The 12,724-nt window shown below is 44.0% G+C and overlaps 1 protein-coding gene across 2 annotated transcripts; it reads right to left on the bottom strand.

The window, feature by feature from the left end:
* Window positions 1–2,756: 2,756 nt before the first annotated feature.
* LOC148091401 (uncharacterized) lies at window positions 2,757–12,351 on the bottom strand. 2 transcript variants are annotated; one of them, XM_087824836.1, is made up of 4 exons: window positions 9,286–12,351; window positions 8,541–8,632; window positions 8,167–8,293; window positions 2,757–6,342 (listed from the first exon to the last, which is right to left on the bottom strand). In XM_087824836.1, exons 2-4 carry the CDS (start codon window positions 8,553–8,555, stop codon window positions 4,895–4,897), a joined length of 1,590 nt encoding a protein of 529 aa, XP_087680962.1. In that variant the 5' UTR covers window positions 8,556–8,632; window positions 9,286–12,351; the 3' UTR covers window positions 2,757–4,894. The 2 variants fall into 2 exon arrangements, with proteins under 2 accessions (XP_087680962.1, XP_087680961.1); XM_087824835.1 differs by having other exon boundaries at window positions 8,167–8,632.
* Between the last annotated feature and the right edge of the window lie 373 nt (window positions 12,352–12,724).

Raw genomic sequence — 12,724 nt, 5'->3', positions numbered from 1 at the left:
GTACAGTTGGGATCTCGTTCTACCTTTACTGTTAGTTCCTTAGGTATATTCTTCTGGCCATGGTGGCCAGAACAGAAGTTCTTGAAGGACTTCTTAAAGACAGGACAATAGGCACCAAATGGAGTTGCTTATGCTAAGCCCCATGTCACCAAATTGACATTTAATTTATTTATTTATTTATTTTTATTTTTTAAATATATCTTTATTGATTTTCAGAGAGAGGAAAGGAGAGGGAGAGAGAAAGATAGGAACATCAATGATGAGTCATTGATCGAGCCCACAACCCGGGCATGTGCCCTGACCAGGAATCGAACCCCGATTGCCTGGATCCTAGGTCGACACTCAACCACTGAGCCATGCCCGGCCGGGCATTGACACTTAATTTAGTTACAGCTCTGGGTCTCCCCAAAATGAAATCTTAAATCAATCAGGAATTCCCTGGTCAGCATTAGGTAATCAGCCTGCCATTCATCTGATATAGGAAGGTAAGCTTGCAATAACCAATCCACCTTTTTGGCTAGTATAAATTCCTTGGTTTTGCCCCCTTCTGTCTACAAAATCCCTTGCCTTGTACAGTGTTTTGGAGCTCCTGTCTATCTGCTAGGCCGGATGTTGCCCAATTTCTGAATCACAAATTTAAAGATTTAAATGTCTAACAGTGAGAAAGGCCAGAGGCAATACTTTAGGCCAAGGAAGTCCAGTTGTTTCACTGACTTTAGAGATGGAGTTTAAGAATTCCCCTTGTTCTTTCAACCTTGCCTGATGATTGAGGGTGATAAGAAGCAGTGTAATTCCAATAAGTTTGCAAGGTTTTAGTTAAAGCTCATATTATTTTCTCCGTGAAGTGGCTGCTTCAGTCACTTGATATTGTGGAGGGTATACCCCAAGTGGGAAACACATTTTCCAAGTTTCTTTGCCACTGTGAAGGTGCCAGCCTTGCAGCAAGAGAAGGCTGCAACAGATCTAGAAAAAACACAACATATTGGTGACCCATTCTAGGTGGCAGTTGAATGAAGTCCAGTTGCAGGTACTCAAATGGTTCACTGGGAGGAGCTGAGGCCTCTGGAATCAAAAATAATTTTTCCACGAGTATGAACATAACAGGTGGAAATCTGTTTTCACAACATTATTTATAGAAGTCTCCACACGTATATTTATTTATTTATTGAGTCATCTTGGCTGCACCATTGTGGGTTAATAAATGGGAAAACCAGAAGATGGGGTTTGCCAGGCAGCTTGGGAGAACCAAGCACCCGTCTCGGGCCTCCCATAGCCCTGACTAAATTTACAACTACTGTTTGCCCACTGCGATTCCTTGATTCAGATGACTGTTGCCATGTCCGAAGGACCTCAGGATGACAAAAAGCAAAGTCTGGCAACAAGGGGTGATTTTTCCAAAAGCAGGAAGGACTTCATTCACATAAGCCACCACCTCGCAGCTTCTGCTGCTGCTGTCTGTGCATGGTCAGCCAAGGCAGTTCCCTGATGCTCGGTTCCAATCCTCCTGGTGTGAGCCTCAGTTCTGAGGACACCAATTTTAGAAAATAAGAGAATAGCAGTAAGGTCATTTAGTTGCTGTTTACTGGAGTCCCAGAGAACATGAGACCATGTGACACTTCCTACATCCATCCTGTACCCGTCATATTTTTATAGATCCTATGTCCTTTGCTGACTTCAGAGATCCTGGACTGAAGGAAGCAATTCTAATTTTTTTATCTTTACATGTCCAAACTGAGTGTTCATGCCATTCTCCAACTGACACTAGGTTTCTTACTAAAATACTAAGTATATTTCCACTAGTAGTATATGAGGGCCTCCATGTCCACTTAACGTCACCAACACTATGTACTGTTAAAAGATCAACTGAGGCACATTTAATTTTTTAAGACTTTATTTGACCAAACATCAAGCCAGGCGGTGCCAAACTGGACTCGGTTAAGAGCGCTCCGCCGACAGGTGCTAGGGACAAGGTTTTTTAGAGATGAGGAAGCACAGCACACTTCTGATTGGCTACAGCTTACGCAGGTTGGATCATCTGGAAAAGCCCAGGTGGCCGTTGTGACAGGCTGTTTTCCTTGACCTTGAGGCATTCACAGGAATTGACTTCAGCTTAGCCTTCGGTTTACTTAGGTAAACCACCAAAGTATTAGCATCACATCAGTCTAATGGCCCCTTTAACAAGTCTCCCCTTTTTGTCATCTTCTCATACATGGGAGAGTGACCAAAAATTTGGTATTAGTATCACTCTTAGTCACCATCTCGTTTAAGCTATTCTTGTCCCACTGTGAAACTCATGAAATGTGTTTTACCAGATTTGTGGAAGACTTGTTTCTACCATTCATTTCATGGGTCATTTTGTTTCTCTTTCTCCACGCACAGTGAGACCACTTGATATAGTGCTGATGTCTGCAAACATGTATTTAAGACCCTTAAGAGGACACAGCACACCAGGGAGACTAGTGATGGCTACGAGGAGGTATTACCCTCCCCATCCGCACTTCATACCAAGAGACTGAAGTATGCACCTCCTTAGCCAAGGTCCCCATGGGTCAAACCAGTGTGAATCAAATAAAGAATGTACCTGAAGAGGCATCAACCTGTTTTAGCTAACTGGCTTGTTAATCTCTTTTATTTGTTACATAGTACCAGAGAGGTGGATCCAAATACAGCAGGAGATACTTGCTATGGCACAGACTACTCCTTGTTCAGCCAATGAGCAATTTAAAGCAATTATCTAAAATCACCTTAGCAAGAAAGCCTCGGGACTTCTGTTGTGCAGCTATGGCCTTGGCAGAAGATTCAGCAATAGGCGTCAGAGGTAAGGAGTACTGTTTCCCATGCACTAACAGGGAGAAAAGGCAAGTAACAAAAAGACAAAATGATAAAAGATTTCATACTGGAGATGAAGATCTTGGTTAGTGATCTTGGAAGAGCTGTCCACTTCAAGATGTCCTCTGCTTCTGGGGAGGAACCTCCCTCATCTGTTTTAATTTTATATCCCCAGATGGTGTGCAGGTCCAAGAGGCTGCAGCAGCCCTTTTTAATCAGAAGATGTAAACCTAAGGTTCAAGGCCCTGAAGTTTGGCTGTTTTCTAAGTAGTGAGGGAGATCCAGTATGGTCGCTTTCAATGAGGTTCATGGGCAATCTTTTTTTAAAAAAAAAAAATATCTTTATTGATTTCAGAGAGAGGAAGGGAGAGGGAGAGAGAGAGACAGAAACATCGATGAGAGAGTCATTGACTGGCTGCCTCCTGCACGCCCCGACTGGGGATAGAGCTCGCAACCCGTGCATGTGCCCTGAACGGGAATCGAACTGTGATCTCCTGGATCCTAGACTGATGCTTCACCGCTGAGCCAGCTGAGCAATCTTTCTTCTTAATGATTCCAGTTCAGAAGAGTAGGAGAAAGTTGAAAAGATAAATTTGAAGAGTTTTAGCCAGATTAAGTACCCTATAAAATTCAGGATCCAGTCGAGCTTACAGGTAGATAACAAAACCTCCAACACCACAATTTGGACTACATTCTGATATTCCCAAGGGTATGTTCTAGTTTCTTACTGAAATAAAATTATTCTCTTTACATTTACTCCAATGTTTAGCAAAGATAATTACACTAAGAGTAATTTGTTAGCAAAATATGTCTATTCTTGTAATACTTGCCTTATTTAAATAGGTGCAACAAGAATAGTGATTGCCCATATAGGCTTTTTAAAAGCATGCTTTGCTGCAACTTTTCATAAGGAATCTTAGATTGGACTTTTAAAACAGTAAATTTTGAGACAGTTCTTGTTTACTTAGGTATCAGGGTGGAGTCAGCTAGTTCAGAACTGGAGTCAGTGTGCAGTGAAAATTACATTATCAGTAGGACATGATTGCCAAATCCAAAACTTAGATACACACACACACACACGGGCACATTCAACTCAAATCCATTAGTCCTCTGAGGCTGAGATAACAGTAGCAAGACTCCAAGGGGTTCCAGGCAGTCCTAAAAATATTGGCTCAAACTTTTACAAAATTAAAAAAAAAAATAAAAAAATCCCAGGGGTATGTGTAGAATAAATGAATGAGGCTTTTTGTGCATGATATCCTATGACATTCAACTTTTAAAATTTTGGCCCAGTGGTGGGGGGAAAGTTTATGGCAACTTTATGAATGGTTCACCTTGGCTGGTTTGGCTCAATTGGTTGCCTGTCAGCCCTGTGCACCAAACAAGTTTGATTCCCAATCGGAGCACATCCCTAGGTTGCGGGTTTGATCCCCCCTCTGTCACATTAATGTTTCTCTCTCTCCCTCTCCCTCTTGTTCTAAAAATCAATAAAAAACATATTTTAAAAAATGGTTCAATTGGAGTTATTAAACATTATCTATTTAACAAGTGATGAATTTTAAAAGAGCCATACTAAAGAGAAAAAGAGGAGAACATTGGAGATACCGCTTCCATCATGTTGTCAGATTGGCTCAAATAAAACTCATAAAAATTTTTTAAAAAGAGAGAGGGAGGAAGAGCAAATCAGTCTTGGAGAATTACTTTATGCAAACAGCGAAATGAAGGATGTGGAATAGGATAAGGAAGATATACATCACCTCTGTCCCTGAGAAGCACACACTCTGATTACAGGACACATGACAAAGAAATAAACATAGATGTTTAGACAGAAAATGAGAATGAGAAAAAAAACCCTACGAGTACAGAAAATGTGCATCTATACTTCCCCAATAGTGGGAAAGGAATGCACAATTCCTCCCAATCTCTGCCTTCAGGAGCTAAGAGAGAGCATGTAGGGAATGGCCCATTTTGATTAGTGGTCCCAAGAAAGAATCAGAGCAAACGTCCTTATTATAAAGAAAGCATAATTCCATGTTCCTTGCCCTCTGTCTTGGAAACTTACACCTTATGAAACTGATTGAGCCAGACCTGAGAGCTTCTTCATAGTGTGAGTTCGCTGGTGATGATTAAAAGTGGAACGCTGACTGAAGGCTTTCCCACACTCAATACATTCATAGGGTTTCTCCCCAGTGTGAACTCTCTGGTGCACAGTAAGCTGTGAGCTGTCACTAAAGGCTTTCCCACAGTCATTGCATTTATAGGGTTTCTCCCCAGTATGGGTTCTTTGGTGTACCATAAGGCTAGAATTATGACTGAAGGCTTTCCCACATTCATTACATTCATAAGGTTTCTCCCCAGTGTGAATTCTCTGGTGTATAATGAGGTATGAGTTTTGATTAAAGGATTTTCCACACTCAGTGCACTGATAGGGCTTTTCACCTGTGTGAAGTCTCTGATGTCTAATAAGACATTTACTCAGGCTGAATGCCTTACCACACTCATTACATTCAAAAGGTTTTTCCCCAGTGTGAATTCGCTCATGGTCAACAAGTTGAGAGTTCTGACTGAAGGCTTTTCCACACTCCCTGCATTTGTATGGTTTTTCCTCAGTGTGGAGTTGCTGATGTCGAATAAGACTTTTATTCCGACTGAAGGATTTGCCACACTCACTACACTCATAAGGCTTCTCCCCAGTGTGAATTCTCTGATGGTCAATAAGATTTCTATTAGAACAGAAAGCTTTCCCACATTCATTACACTTGTAGGGTTTCTTACCAGTATGAATTACCTGATGTCGGAGAAGATTTTTATTCCGAGTAAAGGCCGCTCCACACTCATTGCATTCATAAGGTTTCTCCCCAGTATGGGTTCTCTGGTGGTCATAGAGTTTGTAACTCTCACTGAAAGCTTTTGCACAATCATTACATTTATATGGTTTCTCCCCATTATGAAGTCTCTGGTGTTGAATGAGATGGGAGCTGTGTCGATAGGCCTTCCCACACTTGCTGCATTCATAGGGCTTTTCCCCTGTGTGGGTTCTGAGATGAACCATGAGCTGAGAGGTCTGCCTGAAGGCTTTACCACACTCATTACACTCATAGGGTTTCTCTCCAGTGTGGATTCTCTGATGGCCAATGAGGTGTGAACTCCAGTTGAAAGCTTTACCACAATCATCACATTGAAAGAATTTCTGTGCCCTCACAATCTGATGTTCTGCAGGACTGCAGGACATATTCTGATGTTCCCCAAGGTCCTTATAGTCATCACATCCATCTTTTGGGGATTTGTTTTTATATTCATGTGTTATTTCCAGGAAATCACTTTGCAGTCTGCTCCCTTCCTCCTCTGAGGGTTGTGCTTCTAGCTTCCCTAAAGCATCTTCACAGGCATTTCCATCTCCTGGTCCCCCAGGAACCTCCCCATATAGGCCTCCTGATGTCCCATCAGATGACTCTGATCCTTTGGAAATCTCCTGCCTTGGAGGTAACTCTGAATTCTCCATCTGAGTCTCACCTGATGTAAAAAGAAGGAAGAAAAAAGCTTTTACTCATTTCTTGTCCTACTGAGGAAACAGAATCATCAGGAGTCTATCTACCTGAAAAGCCTTCACGTTATGGGTAAGGAAGGAGGTGACACATTGAGAACAAGATAGAAAATCAGAAATAGCTCAAGTTGTTCTTTATGGACAGAAAGACAAAGAGAAGGCATCAGGACAGTGATGGATGAGGAGCCATCAGGACAGAGAGATGCTGAGTCAGCACAGTCAAGTGAGCAGGGAAAGTACAAAGCAAGAGACCAGATGTAAAGCATGGGTGATCTTCCAGTAGTCGCTCTGATGCCTTGTGTCCTTAGTAAAGGATCAGTTCTTAAGATCTTTCCCACCATGACATTGTATGCTTCCATGATTCTCAGCAAAGATGTTTGGGGGACGGAGTGAGGGCAAATACCTCAAATCAATATGAGAAACAGTGTGGGCAAACATGAGAGTTGATCGGAGATATACATTATGAGGGCGTGATTAGGAAAAAGTATAAAAAAGAAGCAATTCTATTTTTTTAGAGAGAGAATGGGAGAAAGGGGGGACATAAAAAGAGAGAGAGAGGGAGAAACATCAATGTGAGAAGGGCACATCTATTGGTTGCCTCCAACACTAGCTCCGTCCACGGCCAGGGATTGAACCAGCAACCCAGGTAAGAGCCCATGACTTGGAATTGAACCTGCAACCCTTTGGTCTGACAGCCAATGCTCTAACCACTGAGCCACACAGACCAGGGCAAATATAAGCAATTCTGGTATGACAGAACAGTGACAAGATTTTGAGAAGCCATGGGTTCAGAAATGCTGGGCAAAGTACCTAATTTGGGAGCAAAACTCTAGGAGTGGGGATCCTATAGAGCATGGAGCACAGGACTAGTAAGAGCTAGGACTGCACCCCTATAAAAATTAAGAAAGGCATCAATAATTTGAAATATAAATGAAAATATGTCTGTGATATCTTGATAAAATGGAATCATAAGGAAACTGAACAGGTAAATATTTGCTTCTGAATTCTAGAATTTTTTAGTACAAAAATGTAGAAAGGAGAACATCATAGTCATTAAAACCAAAAAAAATTGGGTTCATTTCATCTTAGGGCCACCACCTTCATGCCACTTTACCATATGGAAAGTTAAAGATATCTGGTCCCTTAACTGAGATAGAAGTGATTCCCAAGGCCACCTCTCCAGAGTTGACTACTGTCCTAGCCTTGTCAATCAAAGAATCTAACCCACAACATCCCCTTCCAAAAAACTGTCAAGCCCCAGTTTTTGCTCATAGGGAAGCTGAGCCAACTATGCTTTGTGCCAATGAACCCAGCTCATCCCATGATGGATCACAATCAGCGGGAAGAGAAAACAGATATGCAGGCAGCAGCTAAGTTACATTCCTAGTACAACACTAGCATAAAAATGTCTTTCTTTTTGTTACTCAGGCTCCCAGGATCCTCCAGTCTCAATGAGCCCCTTCTTCGCAAAGTCAGTCTAGCTGATCAGTTTGTACAAGGTTTCCATTCCTTTAGCCTTATTGTAAATAGTACAGCTCATCACTTACAATAACTTGAGTGGCTCTCTATTCCTTACAAACTCTAATTAAACCACCCTAGCTCAATCCATTATGAAGTCAAGAGAATGTTGATAACTGTTAATGCTGGGTGATGGGCACAGAGAGGTTCATTATACTGTTCTGCTCTGTCTATATTACAATTTTTTCATAATAAAAGGCTTAAAAAGAAAAAGAACATAGCGAAGAAAACATGAAGGATGCAGATGCTAAGTTACTGGGGCACAGAATCATTACCCAGTGAGGCTATGCTGGGGTCAGTTTCTGGCACGATGCTGTGGTACAGGGCTCTCTGACTCAGTGCTGGACCTTCCCGCTTCTTCTCAGCATAGTCCACAGACAGGCACTTGTATGCTGCAGACCCCTGCAATGACAAGCTTCTATTGCTCAGAGACATTCCCACCCCCAAGGGCAGAGTCATCAGGGATACCAAGAGCACAGGGTAAGAGCCCTGGTGGGCAAAGGGGTGCAGGAGGGAGAACTGGGACAACATGTTTAAAAGGACAAGTCCAGGGCAAGAGAGAGTCCACGAACTCAGTAGGAGGGACCAGCTCCAGTGGAAGCCACAAGAGCATTCTCAGAATGGGCCAGCACCCGGGAGATGAGCTCACCTGGGGCCTAGCCATCTGAAGCACAGATGCTGCTGCTTGGTCTCCTGTGTTCCCCACTTGGGGAGGGGCAGGCACTGGGGAAACACGTTGAGCTGAGGGAAGGAAGAAATCTATGAGTGGAGAAGCCCTGTCCTTGGCTTCAATAAGGTCTGTATCCCATTGAGTGGGTTGAAGAAAAAGCAGGCAGCTCCACACTCACAGTTTCTGATCCCTCATCCACACAGGCATTATCTTAAGTGTGCTGTGAATTTTACATGGAGGGCGCAGGACAAGGTCCCTGGTGAAACTGAAAACTGGTCTCTGAGCCCTCCCTCTCTTCCACCTCTCATAAGGAAGTTATACTTCTGACCACTTCCTCTCCACACGGCTTCCCTAGCACCAGCCTCACCTGATTTCCCCCTCAGATCTCTGCCCCCCACCGCCATTCCCTGGTTTCTCCTCCTTCCCCTGCTCTCTCATTGGACACTGTAGGCACTCAGGCCTCAGAGCTTCCTGTTCTCCCTGTCAGAGATCTCACTGACTCTCACTGCTCTAATGCTGGTCTCACAGGTCCTATTTCTCTTCTCTACCCATCACAAGCTTCCACTTGCCTATTGGGCATTTCACCTGGTAATCCACATGACCATAAATTCTGTTTCAAAAATGCATGTTCTTACCATTTTCTTGTCCTATCATCCCACATTCTGTAATTCTGGATGTTTGTCAAATCTCTAATTCCCTATCTATCTCCTTTCTTTAAACCCACCTCCAATAGATGTTCCCCAAATTGATCTTCAGGTTCCACACAATCTCTATCAGAATCCCAGCTGACTTCCTTGTAGAAACAGAAAAGCTGCTAATAAAGTCAATATAGAAACTCATGAGTTCCAGCACAGCTAAAAGAATCTTGAGAAATAAAATAAGTTGTAAGACTCCCAATTTCCAATTTCAAAACTTATTTTACAAGCCATAGTCATCAAGACAGTGTGGTGCTCACATAAGAACAGACATATAGATCAATGAAATAGAACCAAGGCCCCCAAATAAATCCATACATCTATAGTGAATTTATTCTTGATGATGGCCTCAAGAACACTGAAAGGGGAAAGTATAGACTTTTCAACAAATGGCACTGAAACAACTGGTTGTCCACACAACAAACAATGAAGTAGGACCCCTACCTCAAACCATGTATGAAAGTTATATGGACAGCAGGCCTGGGCACCTGGAACAAAGTGCACCAAGTCTCAGATGATGGTCGTCTCCCCTGGAACTATGGCACCCTCCATCCCTCACCACTGCTAGCAAATTTAAAGAAACCACTACCTTCACCCATGATACTAAAACAAAAGCCACCCTATCCTACATTCATTACAAAAGAAGACCTGTTCACCTTCTCCTGGACTCAGCAAGTGCTGCTAGGACCCATAAGAAAGAAATGACTGTGCCTGAGACAGGAAGAGGGCTCACCCAGAAAGCATGTCATCATCCAGCTCCAAGAAGAAACTCCACCCCTGCTCCAAGGCAGGAGTCAGGTAAAGAAATACCTTAAAGGGCCATGCGTGCTGAGGAGGCTGCTAAAGTCTCAGCAGAGAAATGAAGTCTTGCTCTGAAAAAGGAAGGGGCAGGGGGGCAGAGTAAGAAGAATTATTCAGAGAAAACATAAGCAAAGGAAAATGGGAGAAATAATAAGTAACTGAAGACTTATAAAAGGAGACCTGAAGACACACCATAACCAAGGAAGGCAGAAGACAGAACAGTGCTTCAGGAGCCAGAGGGGCAGGCTCCAGCCTTGGTGAGTTCCAACAGTATGAACAGGAAACAGGAACACTGCTCAGAAGGAAGCTGGAAGTCACAGAGAGGAGTGTGACTTTCCCAGCTAAACCTGCACAACAGACTGGAGAAAACAAGAAAACTAACGAATGAAAAGATCTACACTGATGCTGAAGGTGAAGTAAGGCTAAAGACAATGAACTTGAGGCCAGACAAATATCTGGAAGACATACAACCTGCAGGAAATATACATGGCAATGACCTGTCTTGGGAAATTGAGACTCACAGTGAAATTGCCAACAAAAATAAGCCTCCAAGCTGGCCTGTTCTAAAGGAGCTGTGCAGAAATGTCCAACCACATAGTGAAGTATTTGTAAACAGCCGGTGGGAAAACTGACAAGCAGAAGAGTGAAGGTGGTGCCTGATAACATGGCAAAGGGCCCAGGGCTTCAAGGACAGGGGAGCCCAGTTGCTGAAACCATGAACTTGGATAAAGCTAAAGAGAAAAGGCCCAGGAGGGGGTCTTTCAAACTCTGCATTAAAGACCCAGGGCATAGGAAAGAGATGGGGGCCAGTGAACTGAACCTGTGCAATTAAACTCAGGTATCCTAATGCCACAGGGTGACTCATGTCCCAACTAGCTTTTGAGGACAGAAGAAAAGCTTCATTCATCAACTTGTTAAGATTCTACCACAGATGGGAGCCGCCAGGGTGTAGGAAGCAACCTGAGCTGGATCGGGCCTCTTCTCAGCAAGTCATACCTTAACCCACTCTCGTTCCCACAATGAAAACACACACTTTGAAAAGAACAGGGAAAATCCCAAGCAATTGTCTGGCCATTCTGCAGGACATCTTCTTTATGTCATTTTGCTCCTTCGACTCATATGCAATGTCATTTTGTTTCCCTTTAAAAATCCTCATGAAGTAGTCTCTTATTCTCATGTTTTTCCTACCTGTGTGAGGGTAGATAGGGTTACTCTATGCATGGACAGTAAGCAAACAAGTTTCTCAGTAATGGCCACGAAAGAAAGATTCCCCTTCCAGTACATATTTAAAGTGTTAAAATATACTTACAAAAATCTCAATTAAGAAACAAGCTCTCCCTGGCTCGGGTAAGGATTACATTTTTAACCAAAATTTGATATCTTCAGCATTAACATAACATGTAAAAGCAGCTTCTTTGGTCAGACCCTGAATGCGCAGAAAAACAAGCATGCATTAACAGACGGAAATTGCCTGAAATCAATCAAAAAATGGCTAAAAACACTCCCCGATATTTCCTCGTAAAGTAACCGACTAATATTAATGAGTCTTCACTTTTGAACCACAGTCTGACACAGGATGGTCTTTCTTGGCCACCACATTCACCAGGACGGAGACCTGATTTCCTGGGCCAGTGCAAGTCAGCGGACAGAACGGTGGCCTTAGGTTAGAGATGCGCCTCATGTTTAACAAACTGCATTTTACATACTACTCCTTCATGCTGAAACTATCACCCTGACGAACAAGATTTTTCTATTTTTCTCCATAGATGTCACTTGTTGAGCATTTACAGCCTCATGCACTGTGTATTATGGGAAATAAACAGCAAACAAAATGTTTTCTTGTAATGATACTTGGAAGCATGTTTCACTGGTATCATAATGCCAGCACCAAAATTAACCAGTATCTGAACAAACGCATTTCACAAATGGAAACCAGTATAATTTTCCAATAAGCAACAGTACGAATTAACTTAATAACACTGAATTACACACTTTAAAATGGTTAAAACAGTAAACGCTTATCTATTATTTGGTTAATGTATGTACATTTCATCACGATATTGTTTTATCAGAGTCAGTTTTTACCAGCAATAGTGTGATCCCATTTCGTAACATACACGTGCAGGAGTTTGCACAGTTACGCGTGAATCCTGAAATATCAGGAAGCCTCCCGACGAAAGCCCTGGCCGACTGCAGGTACTTTTACTTTTCTGTCACTCACCGCGTCACCTGATCGCTGGGAACGGGGGCGCTCTGTTTGCGTGATGGGCCGAGAGAAAGCGCGGAAACCATCGCCCCAAACACTCCCTCGGGGCGCCGGGCGCGAGGCGCTCCCGGACCCGCCCTCCCGCCGCGGGCTCTGGGTCCCGGGCCACCCGGCCCGGGCGCAGCCTCGGGGCCCGGGCGCAGCCGCCGCCGCCCCGCGCGGGTCCCCGCAGGTGCCCCCGCCGCCCGCCCGCCGCCCGCGGCCCAGCAGCCCCCGCCCCACCCGCACACTCACCGCCTCCCGCGGCCCCGCCGTCGGCCCCCGGCCTCACCACAGCCCCGCGCCCGGCTCGCAGCCCAGGGGTCGCGCACGCGCGTCACAGCCCCGGGCCTCGGTGGCCTCTCTAGGAACCTGGGAGGGCCAACGTCTCGGCTTCCTCCCGCTTCCAGCGCAGGGCTGGC

The sequence above is a fragment of the Miniopterus natalensis genome, chromosome 15, assembly GCF_054644295.1.
Source record: "Miniopterus natalensis isolate mMinNat1 chromosome 15, mMinNat1.hap1, whole genome shotgun sequence".
Classification (NCBI taxonomy): Eukaryota; Metazoa; Chordata; class Mammalia; order Chiroptera; family Miniopteridae; genus Miniopterus; species Miniopterus natalensis.
The sequence above is the reverse complement of the archived record's forward strand: the minus strand, read 5'-3'. Positions and strand labels throughout refer to the sequence as shown.

Bases quoted from the DNA above. Each gene is read 5' to 3' on its own strand.
- LOC148091401 (XM_087824835.1), bottom strand. From the start codon at position 8,422: ATGTTGTCCCAGTTCTCCCTCCTGCACCCCTTTGCCCACCAGGGCTCT. The intron at 6,343-8,166 runs GTAATGATTCTG...TTTTTACATCAG, and splicing joins CCCCAGCATAGCCTCACTGG to GTGAGACTCAGATGGAGAAT.